This window comes from Dendronephthya gigantea, unplaced genomic scaffold (genome assembly GCF_004324835.1).
Source record: "Dendronephthya gigantea isolate DGI-Jeju-01 unplaced genomic scaffold, DenGig_1.0 000194F, whole genome shotgun sequence".
In the NCBI taxonomy this organism is placed as follows: domain Eukaryota; kingdom Metazoa; phylum Cnidaria; class Anthozoa; order Malacalcyonacea; family Nephtheidae; genus Dendronephthya; species Dendronephthya gigantea.
Window position 1 is genome coordinate 295,982 of NW_021163204.1, and position 23,921 is coordinate 319,902.

The window sequence follows — 23,921 nt, forward strand, 5'->3', positions numbered from 1 at the left end:
TTCGTGAACACATTGCACATGCTAATATAAGCTCTTACAGTATAATATATAAAAAAGCTTTTAATATAAGCGCGAATTCCAAAGTGTTAGACAAAGACAAAGTGAAAGTTATGTCCATATGTAAACATATGCGGTTTTTTTACATTTTTGAACTTATGTAGTTACTTTATAAAGTGCGATGTGCTTCTGAATGTCGAAAAACATTTTGGTTCACAACGCTTCTAAACTTTTAAAGCACTGGGGTTGTCTCAATATCCGCATTTTAGCTGCAAGACGTCTCAACCTGCCGTTAGAACCCCTGCCAGCGTGATACTGGCAACATACTGTGAGTTTTTGTCATTTTCCTGGAAGAAAAAAATGGCACTTGCAAAGTTACTGACTTAATTAAGACAATAAAATATTGAACTTGATATTATTGAATTCATAGTTTGAACCTTTCGGCTATTAAAAGCTGTGGGTCAAGAATACAAAATGTCTACGGAAAACTATTTGCATTGGAAGGAAAGGCAACCACAGTTGAATTGAGACGCAAATTGATGCAAAAGTCCAGTTAATTGTGCCTAGAGATTTTATAACAAATACCTAATCTCGTATAAGTCCTGTCATGAACAGCAACTGACTTATATGTCATAATATTAAGAGTACCTAAAGTATTTTCCTTTAAATAAATAAAAGAAATCTTTCTCGAGACCTTTCCAAGAGTAGTGCTATCAAGATTTAATGAATATACGCTGTCGCATTTTCAATTTGAAGCGCAATGAATATCGTATTATAGCTACTAAATACATAATATTATAACCCCGAATTATATTCAGGAATGTTTTTGCAAAAAGATTGCTAATAGCAACAGCAATTAGGGAGGTAAAGCATCATCAATTTTCAATGTGAAATTTTTGTAGGCGGCCATTATTTTTTACAAACGAATAAAACAAATGTTATTATGATGATGGATTTCACTTGTTTTGTTAATATTTAAACACCCTAGATCTGTTTACTGAAACTCTTGTGATTTTAGTTACAGCATTTTGGCGGCTACGAAGTCAACTAAAGTGAATCATCCACGATCTTTATTTTATCGCGCCTTCGTGACGCAGAGACGCTCTAAGATAATTATACAAAATGCAATTACTATGTATGCATGGATAGTTGCATGCCATTCCAAAATCAGCATAAAACTAAAAAAACTCTGTGTACGAATTGTTATTTTCCTGAAAGAACATAATATGCATAATTTTAAACTATATATATAGTTGACTGATGAAAACCGATCTTGATTTACTTATTAACCAATGGCGATTTTTATCTATATATACATGTAGGCCATTTGTGCTCAAATTTTACTGCCGTCGCCAGGGTATCTACGCTTCAGAACGAGATAGGTTTGTTAAAATGTATTATTGATAGAAAGCCGTACGGCGTTTTGACACACAAGCTCATTAAAGCTATCGGCTATCAGTAATATATAAAGCATATTAACCTTAAGCTTTTTTATCAGTTTGCGAAAATAAATAATAACATTATGTTGAGTGCCAAAGAATATTAAAATCCTATTAATATAGATACGTATTAAATTTATTTTAATGTTATAGAAATCACGCAAAAAAAGTTTAGACCAGTTGTATAATTATAGACAAAAAATTAATGAAATTTAAATCATGCATGCAGGAAACCACGTCTCACAACACATTTAGCTGCGAAAAATCTCGCTTGGTCAGACTTTATTTCACTTATAATTGGCCATTTCGACTTGAGAAAAGTTATGATAATGCCGAAGATATCTCACAAGCGCCATAGTGCACTATATTTTGGTCTAAACTCTGCACTTTTTATAATGTCTTATATGACGACCTCCAAGCAAGCAGGAGCTAATATACATACAACCTTGCGCTTGTTAGTTCTATTGCGGATGCACATTGTGAACATGCTCATTAAAAAAAATTCCCTAAAAGGCCTAGGTACGTTGACTATATACTGATGGATTGCGCTTAGCAGCACTTCACAAGACTAGTAATTTCAAGTTGCTTTCTAAATTGCCACTTTAATTCTGTCTGTATAAAACGCTGTATATAATTTTCTCGATAATCACAGCTAGGTACAGTACTTTTCATGCACGATATTTGTATCGGCCTCCATACGAGGTGTATCAGTATCTGTAACGCCAATGTTTTTTTAATATTCTAATTGCCATAAAGACAATTTTGTTTTTAAGTTCCAAAACAATTTACAATAATATATAATTGTGAAATTGCCCACATAAACATGTGTAAATATTTCAAAAATTGTGGTAGGCAGCCCTTCATTTAGCTAGTTGCTATCATTTATGGTTATATTAAGATTTGATTGTCAACTGCCTGGATAAGACATAACAGAAATTCTTTAATTTTTGTTGTTCAGAAAAATTTCGTGAGACGATTTCAACAGCTGCATGCAAGAAAGACCAGTGTATCGATTGTCTTCATGACCAAGATAGATTTAACTGAGACAATTATTCTAAATGCAATCATTATGTTGTTGTCATTACAAAACCAGCAGGAGACTTACAAGTACTATGAACTTATGTTATTTTCCTGGAAGAACACCTCCAGTACCTGGAAATACTCAACCATTGAAAGTGAAACTAAAAAAAAGTGAAATTACAATTCAAAGTCTAATGATTACAAGCTTTCAGTGTACGTTATTACTTTTTAAAATGCAATTCATTTTTGCTTTCCACGTTAATCGGCAACACGGATGTAAGACTTTTTATTCGTCCCGGCTCCAGTCCATCTCACCATTCCTAATGGAGACCCAAGGCATAAATGTAGCATTGGTTTCGATACCCATGTTTCCTTGCTTATCAATCGCAATCACACCAGCAAATTTTGTCACACGATCTTCAGAATTCATTCTTTCAACAGCATTCCTTGCCGCTTCCTAATGTTAAAGAAATATAAACCCAAACTTTATAAATATAAAACATCTTCTATTGCACACGCTAAAAAACAAAAATAACACTACGTTCTATATCAATACAATTAATGGTAACTTAGGCATTGCTACTTTATTTACAAACCCCCTTAATAGAATACTAAGATACTAAATCCGATGGGGTTTGACACGCCTAGGTTGAATGATCATAAAATCGCGAAACGAGAGTTATAAAGAACAGGTTATTCGAAGGGACGAGGTTCTGACGGTTCTGACTATTTTTCACTGAATTTTAGGGGATAAAATACCACAAAATGCATACCTAGGAATTAGAAGTACTAAGTACACGAAAGAACTTGCACTCATCATTATGCAAAGTATAATCAACTAACCTGAGCATTCTGTCCTCTTTCAATATTGTAGACGATCTCTTTTGCTAAAGTCATTTTTATTATAGATTCTCCATGGCCGCAAGCTGCCGCGGTAGCATAATCATTGGCATAACCTCCACAACCAATTAGAGGTACATCGCCAACACGACCTTTTAGTTTTTTGGGTGTGCCACCTGATAGAAACAAGATCGTTACATTGTTTTAAGACGTCTTGTCAGACAATTTTTCATTTTTCTCTACATTATTATATAACATAAAACATAAACTAAACTATTACCTGTCGACATTGCACACGCAAAATTGCCTTTACTGTCGATTGCAACTGCTGCTACAGAATCGCTATATTGATCAAGGCCACCTACCACGCCTGGACGTAACATAGAAATTTCATTTTTTTCTTCATCTCCTTCCAGAACTATCAGGTCATCAGGATCATCCAAAATTGACGCGAAGCCTTTTGATTGAGCAAATTCGTAGGCTCCATCTGCACACAAGACGCAATGCTCCGATTTTTCCATAACTGCTCTGGAGAGCATTACAGGATGCTGAAAATGTCGTACTGCCATTACCGCACCTAAACGCATTAGTAATTACCAATTAAGAAATAGAAAACAATTTACCATGTTTCTATACGGTTATAGAAACACGTGTGGGAATTTGGGGGAACGAAAAATAATCAGTGGGACAACGAGCCCGTTGGGCGAATTTTTCCACGTTATTTAATTTTTTTTTCTGACGGTACGAACTTGTTCTTTTCGCATACTAATTCAGTGCATTTGGCTAATTAATGTAATAAATGGCGAGCTACAAAAACTTTCGATTTGCCTCAGAGCAAACGAATTGTCTTTAAATGTTAATAAAACAAAATTTATGATATTCAACCCGAGAAAAAAAACAAACTTTAAAATTGTACTTAATAACAGAAAATTTACTCAAAACAAAGGAAAAAGTTTTCTTCGGTGTTTTCCTAGATGCATGAGTACCCCTCTTGGAAATATCACATTAATCATGTGTGAAATAGGATTTCCAAATCGATAGGAATAATACGCAGCATAATAATAATCCAGCTTTTTTACTAAAACAATCACAGTATCCCAATCCGCAATATTGCAATTTAGTGTAGGCATATACGTATTTATCCAATCTAACTCGTTAGGTAATTCTCCAAAAACATATTGTCAGAATTCTAAACAAGAGTAGTTACGATCCTCATACCAACTTGATATTTAAAAATGCTACATTACTCAAATTTCACGATAATCGTAAGATAATTATAAACTAGCCCATTTTGAAAACTTATTTAAACGGTAAGTACATAATTAGCCATTTCCTAAACGAGCAGGGTACTGGGTCTAGTCGCGAAACCCAAAGCATCTATGGACTGTTTGGAGGGACAAAAGATTTCAGACTTATATTTCCTGTGCCTCCAAACAGTCCATAGATGCTTCGCGGCTCGCGACTAGACCGCCTGCTCGATTTGGAAATGGGTTATTACAAGGCAAGGAATGCTAATCAATTTTACATTCCAGCTGATTTGAGATCATGACGTCATAAGGCGTCTCGACAAAACTGAGCTATCATACGCCTGGTGTTTTTGTCCTTAATCTTCTAACTAATAGTAGTAAAAAGAGACGAAAATTTTAAATTCTAATTTACATTTGGGAAAAAATAAACGTGTTTTCGCTAGATATAATAAAACTACTTGATATTTTGGAGTGTCAAAGTCACATGCAATATGAAGGAAATGATAATTCAGTTTTGTCGAAGCCTCTGATTTACTGATTTTTGTACCCAGATGATTTTTATACCCTGGTTACAACTGCAAGAAGAAGTCCTCAAATAATATCAATGATCACTTCTTTACAACAATTTCAATAATAATAAAATGAATACATAGTGCATCATATACCAAAAAAATGAAAAAACATCTCGGCCCATCATATTCTCTAGCAAATTGATCTATAGCAAATTAACATAATTAACAATGTTCATATAATTATCACTGAGATATACGTAGTATATGAAGAGGTTTGATACACATAACAAGCCAAGTGGTTTCCCATCAAAACCTCCTCGTCACATAAATACCATATCTTGTAACTCTTTCTAATATACTCTTGTAAATTAATACTTTTTTCTTGAACATTGTAAATAATTATATAATTGTGACTATGTAATTTGTGTGACAAATCTATTCAATTCCAAATTCCAAAAATATTTATGTTAATTTGTTTTAAGCCTTATAAATCGTAGATATAGAAATAAAATAAAGGATGGTCTGCGGAGGGTTTACTTTATTTATCTCTCATTTGTATAGAAAGAGTGTTTCTGAAAGCGTAGCTTTGTATGAATTTTGAGAGAACAAATGTCACTACAAAACTTTCAGCAACGACGTCAAACACGTACAGAATAGATATTCCAAAGACGAAATTTAACGTGACAATTTTGTGGTGTTTTGAACTTGAGATTTGAACATTTGCTTAAGCTGAGAGAACCCATAATCCATAATGGCGTAATTAACCAGCTGCCTTTATTATAAATTCATGAATTGATTTTTGTTCGAATTTTAAATAATAATAATAGTCATACCTGCTTCCAGTGTTTTTCCATCCATAATCATTGCGTCGCATTCCACCTTATTCTTGCTATTCAAAAATGACCCACGACCAGCGTTGAAATTCACATCTTCCTCCAAATGACGAACTGCCGCCTCGACTGCGTCAACAGCTGTGCCACCATCCTTTATAAGGAAGCATCATCATTATAATTTATATGACAAAAAATCGCAGACAAGGAAAGACAGGACGCCGTAACTAATTTGCATTTTTGTGAAAATATTATTCGATTGCAGAACTATAAATTTCATAGCGTATGTTGAACTTATAGCAAACGTTGAACTTCAAGAACGACAGGAACATTTGACGATGATAAAACCATTTCGTAATTGGCTACATTTGTTACGCTCTATATAAAACATAAATATTGCCAATTATAACATTTCCATGCAGATAAGATCCTTCTCTCGATCTTTTTGTCTTTTTTCCCCGTAGTTCAAATTTTATTATTGTTTTCATCAGTTTTGTATAGTGTATGCCATTTTCAGCTACTATACGGTAATTTGGTAAGCTTGAACTATACTATCTTCATTGACTAAGTTAAAATAACTGTGCATATTATCATAAACATACAGGCCTGCAATCGGACGATGTCTGAGTAATCGTTAAACTCGCTATGAATAGTACTATTTTGCTTCTATAGATAACACATTTTGCTGACCTCTAAGAACTGATACCCTTTTTTGGCAGCCTCTTCAATTCCCTTCATGAAAATTCCCATGAGCCCTTTCTCCTTAAGCAAACGATTATACAATCCACCATGTACAATAATAATCCGTAGACCTCTGTTCGGAAAATCACCCGTACCTTAAATAATTATGATTGTATATTTTGTACTATTAGGTTAGGGAAGTGTGATACAACAATCCTCAGAAATATTCGTGCAGTTATCATTCCTGCCAGCGTGATCCTGACAACATACTGTGAGCTTTTGTTATTTCCCAGGAAAAAAATTAGCCCTTGCGAAATGCTTGACTTATGAAAGTGAAACCGATCTTCACCAGGATTACCGCATTAATTTTTAAGTGCTGGTACAGGACCACTGAAATATATATATATATATGATATATATTTTATCAGTAAAGTGCTCGATATACCAAGGTATAGAGCTAAAAAGACAATATAAAAAAACAATATACTTGGTTTACTTAAATTCATATGATTTTATTTACTACAAATTTGTTTCGTAAAACAAGCAGTGCTTGCCACACTCATCAGGTGAATTTAAATTAAGCACTGCTTGTTATATATACAGACAAAGTCAAAAAATTCCGTGATCATGCAAAAATGACGAATTGTATAGTTCAGAACTTTGTGCGATGATTAACTAGAGCACAGTCCAACTATATTAACTGACAAAAAATAGGTTTAGTGTAAAATTTTCACCTTGGTTTGAGGCTATTGCTGACTGATCCGATGATGGCGTTGGTTTCTCTGCCATTTCACCTTAAAAAAAGGATAAACATTGTCCAGTATGATTTTTAATGTCAAAGTATACAGAGCTTGTTTAAAAACAAAGAAGTCATCACAAGTTTCTAGCATGCCCTGGCACGAACGAAAGCTTAGTTATAAGTCGAATTAGTGATTAGAATACCTATCTCATGTGAATTTTTTTTCAAAGAACGAATTCAAGGCTTTTACGAGATCTTTCCTTGAGTGATGCGATGTAGATTTGATTAGTGGCCTTGCCAGACGAGTTATGATAATTGTCATTTCACTCGTAATTTATTGTTTTCACAGTCATGCAGCGAGCATAGCAGGACTAAATTGTCACGACATTTTCTTTTATGAATACGTTGTCGTAGGTATTAATTTTATGTGCAACCATGCATATATAATCACCACAAATTGTCTTCCAGAATTTTCTGCTAAAATATTATACAACTAGCATAATATTGCTTTTTGCACGAAAGATTGTACACAACAGAAAACGTCTCTCGACCTTCACCACGCGTCAGATGATGTATATAGGATACCAGGCAAGTAAAAATGCAATTTTTTCTAAATTAGCTAAACTATTTTGTCCGTACTTTATCATAAGAATATTCCAGAATATTCAATTTTAATATGTCTGATGGAAACACGCCAATTTGTTTTCAATGTTATCGTGACGAAGATACGCTTTAAGATAATTATTCTCTATTTGGAATTCAATGACTGCGCAGTTTCATTCTAAAACCTGCAAGAGACTTACAAATACAATATTGTTTTCTAGGAATACCATTTGCAAACCTAGAAATACTTGCCCAATGAAAGTGAAACTGATCTGTACTGATCTAAATAATTTTATATCATGGGGAGTGAAACTATACGGATTTCGGGGGGGGGGAGTGTTATTCATATACACTGTTCTGCCGATGGATTTCTTTTGACCCATTGACTTCGTTCATTTTCGCGCTTGTATACCATGAAGTATCTACAAAACACTAGTAAGTATAGATTGCAGTGACGTAGCAATGCCGCCTGACAATTTAGTCCTGCTATACTAATATTTTAGTGCATCTTGATTATGAAAACAAATAATTTCTGCAGAAATGAATAATGATAATTTGCACATCAAGGACTACGACGCTGACACTTTGTATGAAAGATCGAATCCACTCCATTGAAACTCCACTCCACAAATCAATTGAAAAATGAACCTGTGCAGTTGTAGAGTAACAACCAAAATAATAGTACGAGTAATGTTTGAAATATTTATGAAAATTAGAAGAGCGGGAAGGGCGAGTTCAATTTTCCCAAATTTGAAACATCACGCGTACTATTCTAATAACCCCTAATTGTACCAGTAACACTACATGATTTTTGGCAGGGCCGTGCGCAGGATCTTTAAGCTAGAGGGGCAGTGATGCTTCAGTAAGGAGGTCAAGATCTACTTCCACTACCATTATTGATACGAAAATTCATGACGTATTACGATTTCGTTACGCGGAACTTTTAAAGCGTTAAGATTGTGACATCCGTAAAGGCCCGCACAGGCACGGTCACGAATTGGCAACACGGCGCGAATTTTCAACGTTTTTCATTTTTCAAAATCAAACAAAATTATTTTAAAACTATCATAATTTTCTTGTATAATTATTACATAACAATAATTCATTTTGACTGCTCTGCGTCCATCGATTCCAAATTTGTCTTCCAGAATTCAATTTACATGCATCTGAAAACTCAAAATTCGCATCGCGTTGTCGCTTCGTGTCCACCTTAATAAGTAAATAAACATGGCGGAGTATAGCGGCTAAATTCACATCAAAAACTTTAATCACAATCCTTAAGTCTCACCAAACAAAGGAGAAACATTATACAATTAAAAACCAAGTAATATTATTAGAAAACTACTGCAGAAAATGAATTGTCTTCCAGAATTTTCTGCTAGAATATTATACAACCAGCATAATATTGCTTTTTGCACGAAAGATTGTACACAACAGAAAACGTCTCTCGACCCTCACCACGCGTCAGATGATGTATAAAGGATACCAGGCAAGTAATCATGCAATTTTTTCTAAATTAGCTAAACTATTTTGTCCGTACTTTATCATAAGAATATTCCAGAATATTCAATTTTAATATGTCTGATGGAAACACGCCAATTTGTTTTCAATGTTCTACAACAATGAATATCTCTCATTCAATCTTGATACGTTTTGGAAGGTTGTTACGTTCGTCAATATGAGCAGTTTACCACATTTAGATAATTTTATAATATAACATTTATAGTAGGCGCGTGCTGATTGGTCGAGAGGCGTGTTTCTATAACTGTATAGAAACACGGAAAATGTTTCTTATATGAAAATAATATTTTAAAAATTGTGGTATGCGATCGTTGTGTGATTTCATTTCAAGCAATGTAAACAAATTGAATCATAACAACTGACGTGACCAAGATGGTTAATCTTGCATGGGCTAAATGGAATGGCATTCTGGAATTCTTTTTTCTTTTGGCGAACAATTTTAGGGAAAGCTATTGGCAACATGCAACACTTGAAGCTGTTAGCGCGGTCGCCAGGAAAACTAAATAATTATAATGTGTCTAAGGTCATCGACATAGTTTTCGTGACAAATAAACACTTGGTAATTATTTGAAAAGCAATGACAATTAATGACTACACCTAGTTGCCATTCCAAAACCAGCATGGAACTCAATACAACTGTAAACTATACTTTGTTATTTTGTGATTGCTATTTTTATGCAAATATTTATGTAGAGACATGAAGTGTTCCGCGAGTATCGCGGGCGCGGACAGTACGCAGTAAGAACGTTTTTGATTTTGAAAGTGTAAGATAGAGAGTTTATGATAGCACGTTTTGAGTTATTTCTATTCGCGAAAGGTGAATAACTTTGAATCTAGCGCGTAGCGCTGAATTGAGTTAGATCAAATAAAACATTCAAAAGTTAAGAGTTTCAGAGTCGTAGTTAAAGTCTACATCATTCAAAGTTATTATACGATAGAGCGAAGACGAAGTTGTTTCGAATAGAAAGGATTGCGAAAGAAGAAGATTGCAGTATTTGTGAACGAAAGGTGTTCAAGGTGCTACAGTATATGAGTATATCTAATGATTACAAAGCTAAAAGATATGAATTATTCACGAATTTTCACGAGTTAAATTCGAAAGTCAGGATTGAACTGTTACTATGGCAACAAGCGAAAAGAGTGTTCAGGAAATTCAAGTGGAAGCACGATTAAGCGAGGGACAGTCAGAGGGTGGTGGAGAAAGGCCAGTAACTGCCACCGACGTAGAGCAAGAAAGGAATAAATCGCTGGAAGAATTTAAGAAGGAACTAAGTGTAATACAACAACTCACGAGAGATCTTAAGACAGAATCAAGGCAAGTAGAAGCAAGCAAGGCCAAATACGAAGATGCATTTCATAAATTCGTCATTAGTCACGAGCGGTATATGGAACAAGAGAGTGATCAAGGGAAACGAAACTTGATGACGGATAGTTACAACAACCAGAGAGACCTCAAGCTGCAAATAGACTGTGTAATTAGCATGTGGGAGATAAATAAAGAACGGTTTGCAGCACCACCTTCTGAATTCAATCTCAGTGTAGCCTCTCGGATGAGTAGAAGGAGCAAAGCATCATCAAGCCGAAGTAGTGCGAAGGAAAGGAGAAAGGCGATAGAAGAGGTAAAACTGAAGATGGAAGCCATGAAGAAAAAACACGAGTTGGAACGTCAACTCGAAGTGACAGAACAGGCTAAGGTTGAGCTAAATAGGAAGCTAAATTTGCTCGCTGCAGAGACAGAACTCAAGCAAGCAGAGATGGACTTCGTGATTGATCAGGTACCTGAAGAGGAAGGAATGGACGGAATGAATGCATACCTCCAAGATCACCAGATGAAGAAAAACGTAACTAGATCAGAAGTGCTTCCACAAGATGAAAATAATCCCGCCCAAGAAAATCCAGTTGCTCTTGACCCATCTACGAAAGAATTCATACCCCGACCTCAGCCACAGGAAATCGTGATCCCGCAAGAAAACACAACAGCTCCAACCGATGCTTGCACAAACTGAGGCATGGAATTCTATTGCACAGGCAATAAGAGAGGGACCCTCTCTCCCAAAAATTGAGCTTTTAAAGTTTAGCGGTGACCCATTGGAATATGCGGAGTTCACATCAAACTTCAAAGACAACATTGAAGCCCAGGTTCTCGACGAAGGACAAAGATTCACTCGTCTATTGGCACAATGTGTCGGCAAAGCTAGAGAGGCGATTCGCAGTTGTGTGAATCTTGAAGCTGGTACAAGGTACAAAGAAGCTAAAGAGTGCCTTCTGCGCAACTTTGGCAAGTCTCACATGATCGTTGAAGCCCACCTAGAGAAGATAAAAGGACTGCAAATTAGGAAAGCTGATGCAAGCGCATTAATGGAATTTGTTCGTCACTTGGAAGATAGCGAGAGAACTCTGAAGAGCATGGGTTCCAATTACTCTAACAGGCTCGATAACGAGGACATCATTATCATGTTGATGAGGAAATTACCGGAGGAGAACTTGAAGAGAAAATGGGCTGACAAAGCAGGAGACCTGATCCAAACAAAGGGCATCGCACAATTATTTTAATGACTTTGTTCAATTCCTGAAGAGTGTTGCTGAGCGTAGAAATAATAGATATGGAAGGGAACTCAAGTCAGAGAAAGACGTTAAGAACTATCAGGGTAATGTAAAGTCAGGGCAAACAAAGGGAATCCATGTGTATGCAACCCAGAATGAAGAAAGAGGCATCTGAAGAGGGAATAGGACATGTAAACAATGTTCTGGCCAACATGGAATCTGGAGATGCTTGGAGTTCAAAGCGTTGTCTTTTAAGGACAAATTGAAAGTGATCAATTAAAAAAAGCTGTGCAGATTGTGTCTTGGCGAAGGTCACTTCGCTAGAGCATGTAGGAGTGGTTTTACCTGCCGCATTCCTGGATGTGGAAAACCTCACCATCAACTGATACATCCCAGCACCGAAGAAGAAAAGGATCCCCCTAATAAAGAAGATGTGACCAAGACCGACCCTGCCAAGACTGACCAGAAACCCCCAGAGGGCCAAGATGCCTCCAGACAGATACAATCGAGCTCAGCTGCAAATGTCAGCGCGATTCGAACTAGTCGACCAAGAGTTTGCTTTAAAGTGGTGCCAGTAAAGGTTCAGAGTGTAACAGGTGATACCGAACTTATCACGCATGCATTCTTAGATAGTGGTTCAGATACCACACTCTGCCTGGAGAGTTTGATCCACCAACTCGGCATTCATGACTCCAAGTCAGCAGAATACACCATGACGACTGTGAACTCTCAACAAAAGAAATCTGGATACGAGATACAGCTTGATGTGAAGTCAGTGACCGGCAACGAGACCTTCCGGCTTGAAAGAGTTCTAACCACTGATCGTTTACCAGTAAATACAAGTCACATCGCAACCAATGAAGAAGTCCGAGAGTGGCCACATCTCCAAGACGTTACCTTGCCCGAGACAGGAGACAAGCAAGTCACTATCCTGATAGGGGGTGATAGACCGGACATTATTGATAATTATCTTGAAAGAAGAGACGGCCAAAGAGGACAACCTTGCGCTGTGAGGACGCCATTAGGGTGGACAGTTTTCGGTCCGATTGGTTCGCAAGGAGACGAGAAGGTCTCAATTAACTATTCACGCTCTGAGTACGAAGTCCTAGAGCAGAAGTTAGAGCGGATGTACAACGTGGAATTCAATGATCTGAGTGATGACGTCGAAGAAAACCCGTCCTTTCAGGATCGACAAGCACAAGAAATGATGGTTGAAACGACAGTTCTGAAAAATGGGCATTATCAAGTCGGTCTACCCTTCAAACATAACACTCCACACTTCACGAATAGCCTTCCCACAGCAGAAAGAAGATTAAGTTACCTGAAATCAAGGATGGAAAGAGACGAGAACCTCCGAAAGAAATACAGTACTGTTATGAACGAGTACCAAGAAGAAGGAGCGGCTAGAGTAGTCCCCGAAGAAGAGTTATCAAAGCTACAGCCCTTATGGTATTTGCCGCACCATGCGGTATGGCATCCAAGGAAACCGGGAGAGCCTAGAGTGGTTTTCGATTGCGCGAGCAAAACAGAAGGAACTTCACTGAATGACGAACTATTGCGAGGACCAGAGAATACGAGTACGCTTATCGGGGTGATGCTTAGATTCAGAGTCGAAACTGTGGCGGTAACGGCAGACATTAAAAGAATGTTTCACCAAGTTCACGTGATTCCAGAACATCGCGGTGTGCTCTGTTTCTTATGGTGGCCGGATGGTGACATCACCAAAGCCTCAAAAACGTACCAAATGCTAGTACATCTTTTTGGCGCCAAGTCATCCCCCAGCGTCGTGGGATACGCCCTTAGAAGAACCGCCAAAGATAATGCTGAAGATCATCCCCCTGAGGTGATTGACGCCGTCCTCCATGATTTTTATGTGGACGACCTCCTAAAGTCGTATACAACCCCGGACATAGCGGTATCAGTAAGCAAGAAACTAGAGAATCTGTTAGCAAAGGGTGGCTTCAAACTTACCAAGTGGAATTCGAACTCACGCGAAGTGCTGGAACAATTCCCACCTGAATCTCGAGCTCCTGTAGTCAAAGATCTGAATTTGAAATCGGAAGAAGCCTTGCCCGTAGATCACGCTCTCGGTCTTAGATGGGACGTTCAAAGGGACACTATTGTCCTTGTCGCTAGTAACAAGAAGGAACCTAGCAATCAGAAAGGTGTTTTATCATCGATAGCAACGATCTATGATCCCTTGGGCTTTGCCGGTCCTCTGATCTTGCCCGGTAGAGAAATAAATCAAGAGTTATGCAGATTGAAGCTTGATTGGAATTGCGAACTCCCAACGGAACTGCATAAACGTTGGATCACATGGAAAGAAGATATGGCGAGTCTCGATAGATATGAGTTGGAACGATGTTTCAAGCCAAAGGATTTCGGAAAGCTTAGGGAAGTCGAATTGCATCACTTCTCGGACGCATCGCAGGAACATGGATACGGAACAGTGTCTTATTTGCGCCTAGTTAACGACGCTGGAAGAGTACATTGCAGCTTCGTCATGGGCAAAGCGAAGGTCAAACCCCTAAAGAAGGCAGTCACGGTTCCGAAGTTAGAGCTTACAGCAGCAGCGTTGGCAACGCGAGTAAACAGAATCATCGTTAAAGAGTTGAAAGGGCGACTCGATCTTGACAGAGTTCTATACTGGACTCGATGATCGTCCTCAGATACATAGCAAACGAGTCCCGACGCTTCGTCATCTTCGTTGCCAACAGCGTCGCAGCCATCCGCGAAGAGTCTAAGCCGGAACAGTGGCGTCATGTCAAATCAGAGCTTAATCCAGCCGATTACGCCTCCAGAGGTATCAGAGCTTCCGAAGAAGAAAAACTGGAGCGATGGCGACTCGTCAAGCTTGGTCCGAGGACCAGATCGAAAAAGAGCGAATCGTTAGGGAAACGTTACGGTTGTATCTTCACGTGTTTGAAGTATAGAGCGGTGCACATCGAAATAACAGAAGACCTGTCTGCCGATAGCTTCATCAACGCTGTTTTACGCTTCATTGGTCGAAGAGGAGCTCCACGCATCATTTGTAGTGACAACGGCACGAATTTTAAAGGTGCAGAGAAAGATCTACTCCAAGCGTTGAAAGAATGGGACCAACAAAGAATACAAGGTTCGTTATCCAGAAGGAATATTGAGTGGAAGTTCAACCCTCCGGCCGCGAGCCATCAGGGAGGCGTTTGGGAACGTCTGATACGTTCTACTAAGAAGATCCTCCGTTCATTAGTTGGAAACCGTGAATTAAACAACGAGAGCCTGAGAACGTTTATGGTAGAAGTAGAGAAAATAATGAACGACAGACCTATCACGCCAGTATCCAGTGACCCAAATGATCTCGAAGCTTTGACGCCAAACCATATACTATTGCTTCGTCAAAATTCCTCCACGTCAGCGGGAAAGTTTGGAGATCTAGACGGTTACAACGCAAGATGGAAATATATTCAGATGTTAGCCGACAGTTTCTGGAAAAGATGGGTAAGCGAATACTTGCCGACCTTACAACAAACTCAAAAATGGTTACAGAAAACGCCTAATCATAATGTCGGGGACCTAGTGATGCTGGTGAATAAAGACGTCCCTCGAGGTCAATGGCCAAAGGGATTGATCACGGAAGTCTTTCCAGACGTCGATGGAATTGTGCGACGAGTCACGATCCGGACAGCAGACGGCATTTATCAAAGAGACATCAGAAAGATATGCCTTCTAGAGAAGAAACTTCTAGACGAATAGATGTAAAGGTTAACTGGAACGTTCGATTAGTTTATACATTATGATGTTAATATTTGTTAAGAAAGACTCCTCCGTCGCTTTCCGAGGTGGAGCGTGTAGAGACATGAAGTGTTCCGCGAGTATCGCGGGCGCGGACAGTACGCAGTAAGAACGTTTTTGATTTTGAAAGTGTAAGATAGAGAGTTTATGATAGCACGTTTTGAGTTATTTCTATTCGCGAAAGGTGAATAACTTTGAACCTAGCGCGTAGCGCTGAATTGAGTTAGATCAAATAAAACATTCAAAAGTTAAGAGTTTCAGAGTCGTAGTTAAAGTCTACAATTTATGTTATTTCAGATCTAATTTTAGCGTCAACAAAATGCGCATAAAAACCGTCATTGAAGTCAATAAAAAATTGCCAATAATTTGTTTTCAAAGTTATCCTAGGCCCCCTAATGCCATCTAGATCCTTTACAGCCGTTTTTTTCCGTAATAATAATCTTCAAAGTTCTCAGAAAGTGGAGTTTAATAATAACTGATTATTTACCCAGCGTGGATATAATTCGGGTTTAATGGTTTTAAAATTAGAAAATCACGCATCAACACATATCACGCGATGATGTAAATCTCGCCAAATATCTTGTTCACCACTTTGACAAAGTACACCATAGCATGCAATAGTTTTAGTTTACGTCGACACCATTAATTTTACAGTGGCATTTAAAGCAATCTCCTTGCAGGTGTAAATGTTATTAACTCCAAGTTAATTTAGAAAGCCACTTTGACTTCCAGCCAAGTGCATTGCTTGAGCCTGCACAAAAATATGTACGATCATGTACATGTAAATAAACTCTGCTATAGATAGTCTTTCAAAGAAATTCCTAACGGAAGCGCCATGTTTATTGATAACCTGAGCACGGATAAAAATGGGTCACGGGTACCAAATTTGGCCGTGCTAATAATAATATTACTGCAGAGAAACGGGGCTTTTAATGCCATTTTGTTTAGATTGGAATTTAACATACAAATGCATAATCTCTTTTACATATTGTGTGACTTTCTCGTCATCGAACTAATTATGTCAACATGGTCTATATAAGTGCCATGATTCTCGCTGTTAAGAATCCAAATTGACCCCAAAAAACTCAAGGGTCTGTGACACAATTTTAGATTTATGTGGTATTAGCCAATTTAAAAGTTTATTCCAATGAAATAATGGCCCGAAAGATTTATACAATCACTGATAAGTCACACTTTTCATGCACGATTGTTCCACCAGCTATGTGTCTGACAGTAACGCCAATGTTATACTTTTTAAAGTTCTCATCGTCCTGATGTAAATAATACCATAGTTCTTATTTCCTACAACAAATAATATAAATCTTCGTACCTTTTGTAAGGTTGTAGCTGCGATGTTACGATCATGTAATTGTGAAGTCGTCGAAGGTAAAAATTTGACAGATGAATTGTTGATTGCATTAACAAATTTTCGGTAGTCTTTTACTTAGTTGCAAAAAAAGAAGACAAAACTTATGATAGTAGAGCTGATTTCTATTTAGTTAATCTATCAACGTCCTAAAATCTGACAAAAAGAAATCCTTCAATTTTCCCAGTTCTTATCGTGACCAAGATATGCATTAATTATCTTAATTCTGTATTCGGAATTCAACGACTGCGCAGTTATCATTCCAAAACCAGCAAGAGACTTACAAATACAATATTGTTTTCCAGGAATAACATTTGCAAACCTAGAAATACTTGCTTAATGAAAGTGAAACTGATCTGTACTGATCTAAAAGATTTTATATCATTGGGGTTGAAACTATACGGGGGGGGGGTTATTCATATACACTGTTCTGCCCGATGGATTTCTTAATTTTGACCCATTGACATCGTTCATTTTCGCGCTTTTATACCATGAAAATATCTACAAACACTGATACGTACAGATTGCAGTGACGTAGCAATGCTGCCTGACAATTTATTCCTGCTATACTAATATTTTAGTGCATCTTGATTAAGAAAACAAATAATTTATGCAGAAATGAATAATGATTATTTGCACATCAAGGACTACGACGCTGACACTTTGTATGAAAGATCAAATCCACTCCATTCAAACTCCACTCCACAAATCAATTGAAAAATGAACCTGTGCAGTGGTAGAGTAACTACCAAAATAATAGTACGAGTAATGTTTGAAATATTTATCAAAATTAGAAGAGCGGGCAGGGAGAGTTCAATTTTCCCAAATTTGAAACATCACAAGTACTAGTACTATTCTAACAACCCCTAATTGTACCAGCAACGCTATAAAATTATGATTATTGCATGGCAAGGCCGTGCGCAGGATGTTTCAACAATAATTCATTTTGACTGGTCTGCGTCCATTGATTCCAAATTTAACTTCCAGAATATCATTTACATGCTTCTGAAAACTCAAAATTCGCGTCGCGTTGTCGCTTCGCGTCCGGTCTGTGTCCACCTTAATAAGTAAATAAACATGGCGGAGTATACAGCGGCTAAATTCACATCAAAAACTTTAATCACCATCCTTAAGTCTCACCAAACAAAGCAGAAACATTATACAATTAAAAAGTAAATAATATTATTAGAAAACTACTGCATGCAGAAAATGACAATAATACAGTAAATTGAATTTCGGTTCTTCGTCTACTTATCCACTTCCATTTTCAGCCCCCAAACCAAAACGGTACTCGCGACTTCCAGTGTTATCAGATTTTTGACGATTGTTACGTTTGCGCATTTGCCTGATTGAATATTGCTAGCGTTACACGTAGCGGATCGAAGTCGATCTTAACCTCCCTAACGTACTACCGACGACGCGAAACGACGAGAGGTTTTTTAATGACATTACATTACCACTTGTAAAGTTGTAAAAAAAACCTTGACAATGAGGCCTCTTGTTACGTTAAACTTTACTGCTTAACTTTTGAACCTCGCTCTGCCAGAAAAAAAACTCTTCGGGTTGACGCGTTAAGGCGTGACTTACAGTACTAGAAAACAAAGGTCCCATGGGGGGTTTAGAGAGTTTAAAGTGAACTTTCTAGACGTACATGAGCCCATTAGGAAGGTTATAAATTGCCTGTCATACATGCATAACACAAAGACTAGCCCGTGTTCCGTCCCCGTCGGCTGAAATTTTATATTGACTACATTTTTATTGTTGTATTTAATCATTGTAATAAAAGAAAATAATGTAATAAAATATCCATGAAAAAAAAACTTAAAAGCATGCGTTGATACGTACTACATAGAAATAATTATATTTGCTAACTTAGTAATTTAGGGTCCAATATTCATAATTTACGGTAATTCTATGTCGTTAATAATTGAAGGCCTCAACTTTTTAAGCTTCAAAATTGTCTTGACAATTGGAAGCTTGCAGGTTATAACAATTGTTTTCACTTATACTATTTTATTATTTGCTGTAATCATATTCCTCGCAACATCTCGCAGTATTAGAAGATAAAAAGGTGTTAGAATGCGAGACGAATATAGAGGCTGAAAATAAACAATGGCTCATTTTCAAAAACTTTTGACGAAACAGTATAATAGAGGCACATGCAGATAATTATTTTTCATCGGTTAAATGTAATTTATGAAATGAATGAAAAAAAAACTTTATTATTGGAAACGTATGTGCATGGCTACATCTTCTCAATTCTAAAACCCTTCATCTTCGATTAAACTTTGAAAAATAAAAATTTAAGTTTAACTCTTTGAAAAATAAAAATTTAAGTTTAACTGATTTTCTGTAAACATTACGACCAACATTCTTCAACCACTTTGTGGACTGGCATAATTCTTTCCGCACTTCCTTGCTTATGTGATGTCTCTCCTCGTACAACGCTACTGAACGGCATATCCGTACGGACATGGTCGCCATAACCGTCCTTTAATGAAAATGTTTGAACATGATCCACGCAGTATATAGATGAAACAAAAGCCTTTAAATCCATATCCGCTTCCATTCCTTAAATACACTTGGCCAGTTATGATCACGATTTGTACAAAATTCCGAGGCACAAGTGAAGGTGATTTATTTAAAGCACAAGATCAATAACCACTTGCTTGGTGTGATGATAAATAAGGAAGCAAAAAATGAAGCCAACAAATAAACGCATGGGTGTATATCGTTTAGTCGACTGAAGCACTGTCACAATACCCAACCCTTCACATGCATGTCCATGCAACCCTTCACCTGTCCAATACTTTAACACCGGTAACATATTTCGATTTGATGGCTTTTCCTTTTCTAATTCAGTGAGTAGCATGATCACGGTATACCATATGATGAGTTGAAGGTGCATTCATTTTCTCAATGTAAAATAATTGTTCTTGCAGTCTTGCGGATTTCTAATTTTCGTATTTGAAGCAATTATTGTTTCAAATTTGCCCGATTTTTGTTACGCCGATGAAATAACTGTGAAGACGTTAGTCAACAATTGTTAAAAAAATGTCATGAGTGTTCAACTGGGTCGTAGAAGATAGATCGCTTTGATTGATGTTATCTTTTTTTCAAACAGAAGGCAAAATATTGAACTATTTCATATGTTTTTAACGATGTTTTCGGCGTTGCAAGTTCAAGTCCTTATCACTGAACAACGCTTTGATGATCCTCACATATTTTACGTCCTTCTTCATTGCGGAAACACATCAATACAATACGCGTGATGTCGGTCCACTAGGTTTTAGAATGTTGGCTAAAGTGTATGTTATTTCTTATCTATAAATAAGTATCAAGTTATATCTGAAAGAGTTTGATGTTTACAACGTTGTAAAAAAAATTAAAACTCTCCTCTTTCTTGATGGAAGTTTAAGCATACTTTGAGAACCTCATTTATTAATGGTGGGTAGGTACATAGGTTTTACAATGGAAGATTTTTTCAGTCTGCGAGAAAATTATTTTAACTCGACAAATACGATTTTATGTTTAGCGTGTTTCCAAGCTTTGTCTGAAGAGCTTTGTGAAAGTAAAATGTTTTTTAAATGCAAATCCATCAAATTTACAAACTAGATTCCTTGATTGGTATAAATATAACTCTTATTGGAATAACAGAAAATTACAGAACAAAAATCAATTAATAAATAATTTTGACTTTTTTACTAAATTCAGTTTCCTTAAAATTTCTTAACATTAGAAGGTGCCGCATATAAATTAAATATTTGTGTTATCGTAAGAAAAATCTGGAATTTCGCAATTGAAGGTTAACTTTTCCAGATATTATTTGATACATGCACTTTATTTGCTACATGCAAATACATGTACCAAAATATATCTCGGAAACGCTGAACAGAACGGTGTTAGCTTGCATTTGTTTTTCCAAGTAATTTTTTTTGCTATGTCGCGCATGCCTGAAACAAGTACATTTATTTCTGGGGAGCAAGTTAAAATGCTTGTACAAAAAGTTTAATCTGCAAAGTCAAATAAAGTGCTGCTTCCAATACTAAAAATTTTATACAGGCAACCACCTCTCTTATATTCAAAAATATAACTATTTGATGTAAGCCGTAATGAGTGAAAATAATAATAGAACATTTGTTTGCTAGCGTATTGTTTTGACACTTGAACCGAAATTTAAGAACTTACGCAAAGCCAATAATAACGAAGGGATGAAAGCCTGGTTCATGCAAGTTGCAAAAAAATGCTATTCCCCCTCTTGGGACCAGCGAATAAGTATGCAAAAAATGGGGATAGGGAATTCTTGCAATTAACTAGAGTGCTGACAAGGCTTAATTAAATCACATTTTGAATTGAAATTGATATATACTTACGGCTTGGCGATAACTGCAACACTGCATACCAATCGTATTTCGCCCAACGCACTATCACACTTTGAATACAGGAAATGTCCACTGACAATGATTTAAAAAACAGAATATTTAAAATTCGATACAGACTAAACAAAGCTATATAATTTAATTACTTACAAACTTTAGGGTAATACAACAAAACCTGAGAACATTTCACGTGATTTATCTCTGATACTTTCGATGTCATGTTTCTGAAAAACCACATCCTCCCCGTAGATGGTAAATGGGGCCCAGATTGTGTAAGACCGGTAAGCCTGGATTTGATGTTTTTGGAAGAGATTCTTTGTTTTTCTTAGGGCTTCACAAACCGATGTTCCCTGGCACAACTCACCATAAAATACTTCCATAAACTCTTTCGTGGCATCATCACTAATGGGCCATAGTGTGGCGAGAACAGTGCGAGCGCCGGCTGCTATAAATGCCCGAGCAATACCTACGACACCTTCGGAAGAAATCTCACCTTGCCCGGTATGGCAACAGCATAAAACTACCAAGCTAGCTAGCAAAGAAGTATTTACAATATCCTTCTGTGAGAGAAGGTAGTCGTCTGGATAAGGAAGAGTCGAAAATGGCCGAGTCGAAGAAACGTTAGGGGAAAGCATTATTTCACCTCGAAGTTGTTCACCGTGAGCAGCGATATGGATTATGCTAGCCCCAGATAAAAGATCCAGTACAACCTGTTTTCTAGCTTCACGCCCCACTAAGGGTCTAGCATTGAAGAGCTTTGAAAGACATTCAACTTCTCTAGCAGCATTTGGTAGGGCAGGGGGTGAAAATTATTTTCCATTTAAGGAAACCGTTCCAACGGTTGGATTACCAACAAACAACGCAAAACCAAGGCCGAGATCTTGAGAGCGTTCATTGCTAAGCCTTAGAGTGTGTAATGATGGCGTAACTTGAATGCTGTAATTGTGGGATAAATGACAACCATTTTCATCAATCAATGACGAAAATGGGACAAAAAACAATTGCTTGTCAGGAACAACTATAAGTTTATTGCCTTTAATCACATCGCTTACAGGGTCAATAAGTAGTTTAAACAATGTTTTCAAAATACCGTCTTGGTTTAAATCATCATGCCCAACAGAAGGTTTCTGATAAAGATTTTTGGACGGAGATTTTTCTTTAAAAACGTCCAAAGGAAGAATCGATTTTTCATCAATACTGGGCACTGAATTGAGTTCGAAAAACGAAGAATCCCGATTAACATTCACATTCACCATTTTGAACAATTCATTTATCAGTTGCACAAATGTTTCCAATCGTGCCTCTGATTTTGACACTCTATATCTAAAGATTACTTCTTTATTCAACACCCAAACATTTAGAAAACCTGGCCAATCGAAAGCAAATACTATAATGGAACTATCGTTGCTACTTACCTGGAGGATGCTTTGTAATTCTTCGATTTCTACCTGTTCTTCACCATTCTTGATTCTATTCCATCCCGAACTTGCATAATCGAACATTTTTGTATTCAAAGATTTCTTTTTTCTTTCAATGGAGCAATGAAGTTCTTTAGCCCTTCCAAGGTCAATGACTAATAATGCAGATTCAATGCGACCCACAGAAATAAAACAAATCATGATCTTTACATGGGTGGTAAAGTATTGTTTAGTGAATGACAACTTATTTTGGTCTGGTACTGAGTTTAAAAACATTTTGTCAAGGATGCTGATAGATTCCATGAAACATGATATTGCACCTTTATATTGTCCTAATAATACAAGTACAAATCCCAAATTGCTTTTACTAATTGCTAAGAGTGACGGATCATTAATATCAATGCTTATTTCTAAAGCTTTCTTGTAATAGTCAATGGCTTTCTCATATTCTCCTAATCCAAGGTAGGCACTGCCCAAATTCAATTTCTGAGTGGCTATTGCAGATTTATCGCTCATACCAGTACTAATTTCTAATCCCTTTCTGTAACAGTCAATAGCTTTCTCGTATTCTTCAAAGCTATGGTAAGCACTGCCCAAATGACAATAGCTCTTTGCTATTCCGGACTTATTGCCAATGGCAGTACTCATTTCTAAACTTTTTTTGGAATAATCAATAGATTTTTCATATTGTCCTAAACATCTAAAAACAACGCTCATATAACAATTGACCTCTGCTATTTGATACTTATCGCCAATAGCGGTGCTAATTTCTAAACACTTTTTTTGACAATCAATAGATTTTTCATACTCTCCCAAGAATATATGAGCAATGCCCAAACCGCCATTCGCATCTGCTATCCCTGATTTATCGCCAATAATAGTACTTATTTCCAAACCTTTTTCGAGGTAATCAATAGCTTTGGCGAATTCTCTCAAATAACGGTAGGCGATGCCCAATTTGACATTGCTTGTTGCTATGCCTGACTTATCCCCTATAGCAGTACTCATTTCTAA

At 37.0% G+C, this 23,921-nt stretch overlaps 3 protein-coding genes across 3 annotated transcripts; 2 read left to right on the forward strand and 1 right to left on the reverse strand.

The window, feature by feature from the left end:
• Positions 1–1,571: 1,571 nt before the first annotated feature.
• Positions 1,572–7,711, reverse strand: LOC114538995 (isoaspartyl peptidase/L-asparaginase-like). Its single transcript, XM_028559830.1, has 7 exons — positions 7,509–7,711; positions 7,301–7,360; positions 6,576–6,721; positions 5,889–6,039; positions 3,577–3,873; positions 3,300–3,472; positions 1,572–2,913 (listed from the first exon to the last, which is right to left on the reverse strand). Exons 2-7 carry the CDS (start codon positions 7,353–7,355, stop codon positions 2,743–2,745), a joined length of 993 nt encoding a protein of 330 aa, XP_028415631.1. The 5' UTR covers positions 7,356–7,360; positions 7,509–7,711; the 3' UTR covers positions 1,572–2,742.
• Positions 7,712–9,823: 2,112 nt separating this feature from the next.
• Positions 9,824–12,004, forward strand: LOC114539013. The gene is made up of 2 exons (XM_028559851.1): positions 9,824–11,384; positions 11,434–12,004. The coding sequence occupies exons 1-2, from the start codon at positions 10,551–10,553 to the stop codon at positions 11,980–11,982; spliced, it is 1,383 nt and encodes a 460-aa protein (XP_028415652.1). The 5' UTR covers positions 9,824–10,550; the 3' UTR covers positions 11,983–12,004.
• Positions 12,005–12,685: 681 nt separating this feature from the next.
• On the forward strand, positions 12,686–14,632 carry LOC114539014. The gene has a single exon (XM_028559852.1). The coding sequence runs from the start codon at positions 12,686–12,688 to the stop codon at positions 14,630–14,632; it is 1,947 nt and encodes a 648-aa protein (XP_028415653.1).
• Positions 14,633–23,921: the final 9,289 nt, after the last annotated feature.

Bases quoted from the DNA above. Each gene is read 5' to 3' on its own strand.
- LOC114538995 (XM_028559830.1), bottom strand. From the start codon at position 7,355: ATGGCAGAGAAACCAACGCCATCATCGGATCAGTCAGCAATAGCCTCA. The intron at 6,040-6,575 runs GTCAGCAAAATG...TTCCTTATAAAG, and splicing joins AAGGGTATCAGTTCTTAGAG to GATGGTGGCACAGCTGTTGA. The intron at 2,914-3,299 runs GTTAGTTGATTA...CTTTAACATTAG, and splicing joins AAAGAGGACAGAATGCTCAG to GAAGCGGCAAGGAATGCTGT.
- LOC114539013 (XM_028559851.1), top strand. From the start codon at position 10,551: ATGGCAACAAGCGAAAAGAGTGTTCAGGAAATTCAAGTGGAAGCACGA. The intron at 11,385-11,433 runs GTGATCCCGCAA...CTTGCACAAACT, and splicing joins GACCTCAGCCACAGGAAATC to GAGGCATGGAATTCTATTGC.
- LOC114539014 (XM_028559852.1), top strand. From the start codon at position 12,686: ATGACGACTGTGAACTCTCAACAAAAGAAATCTGGATACGAGATACAG.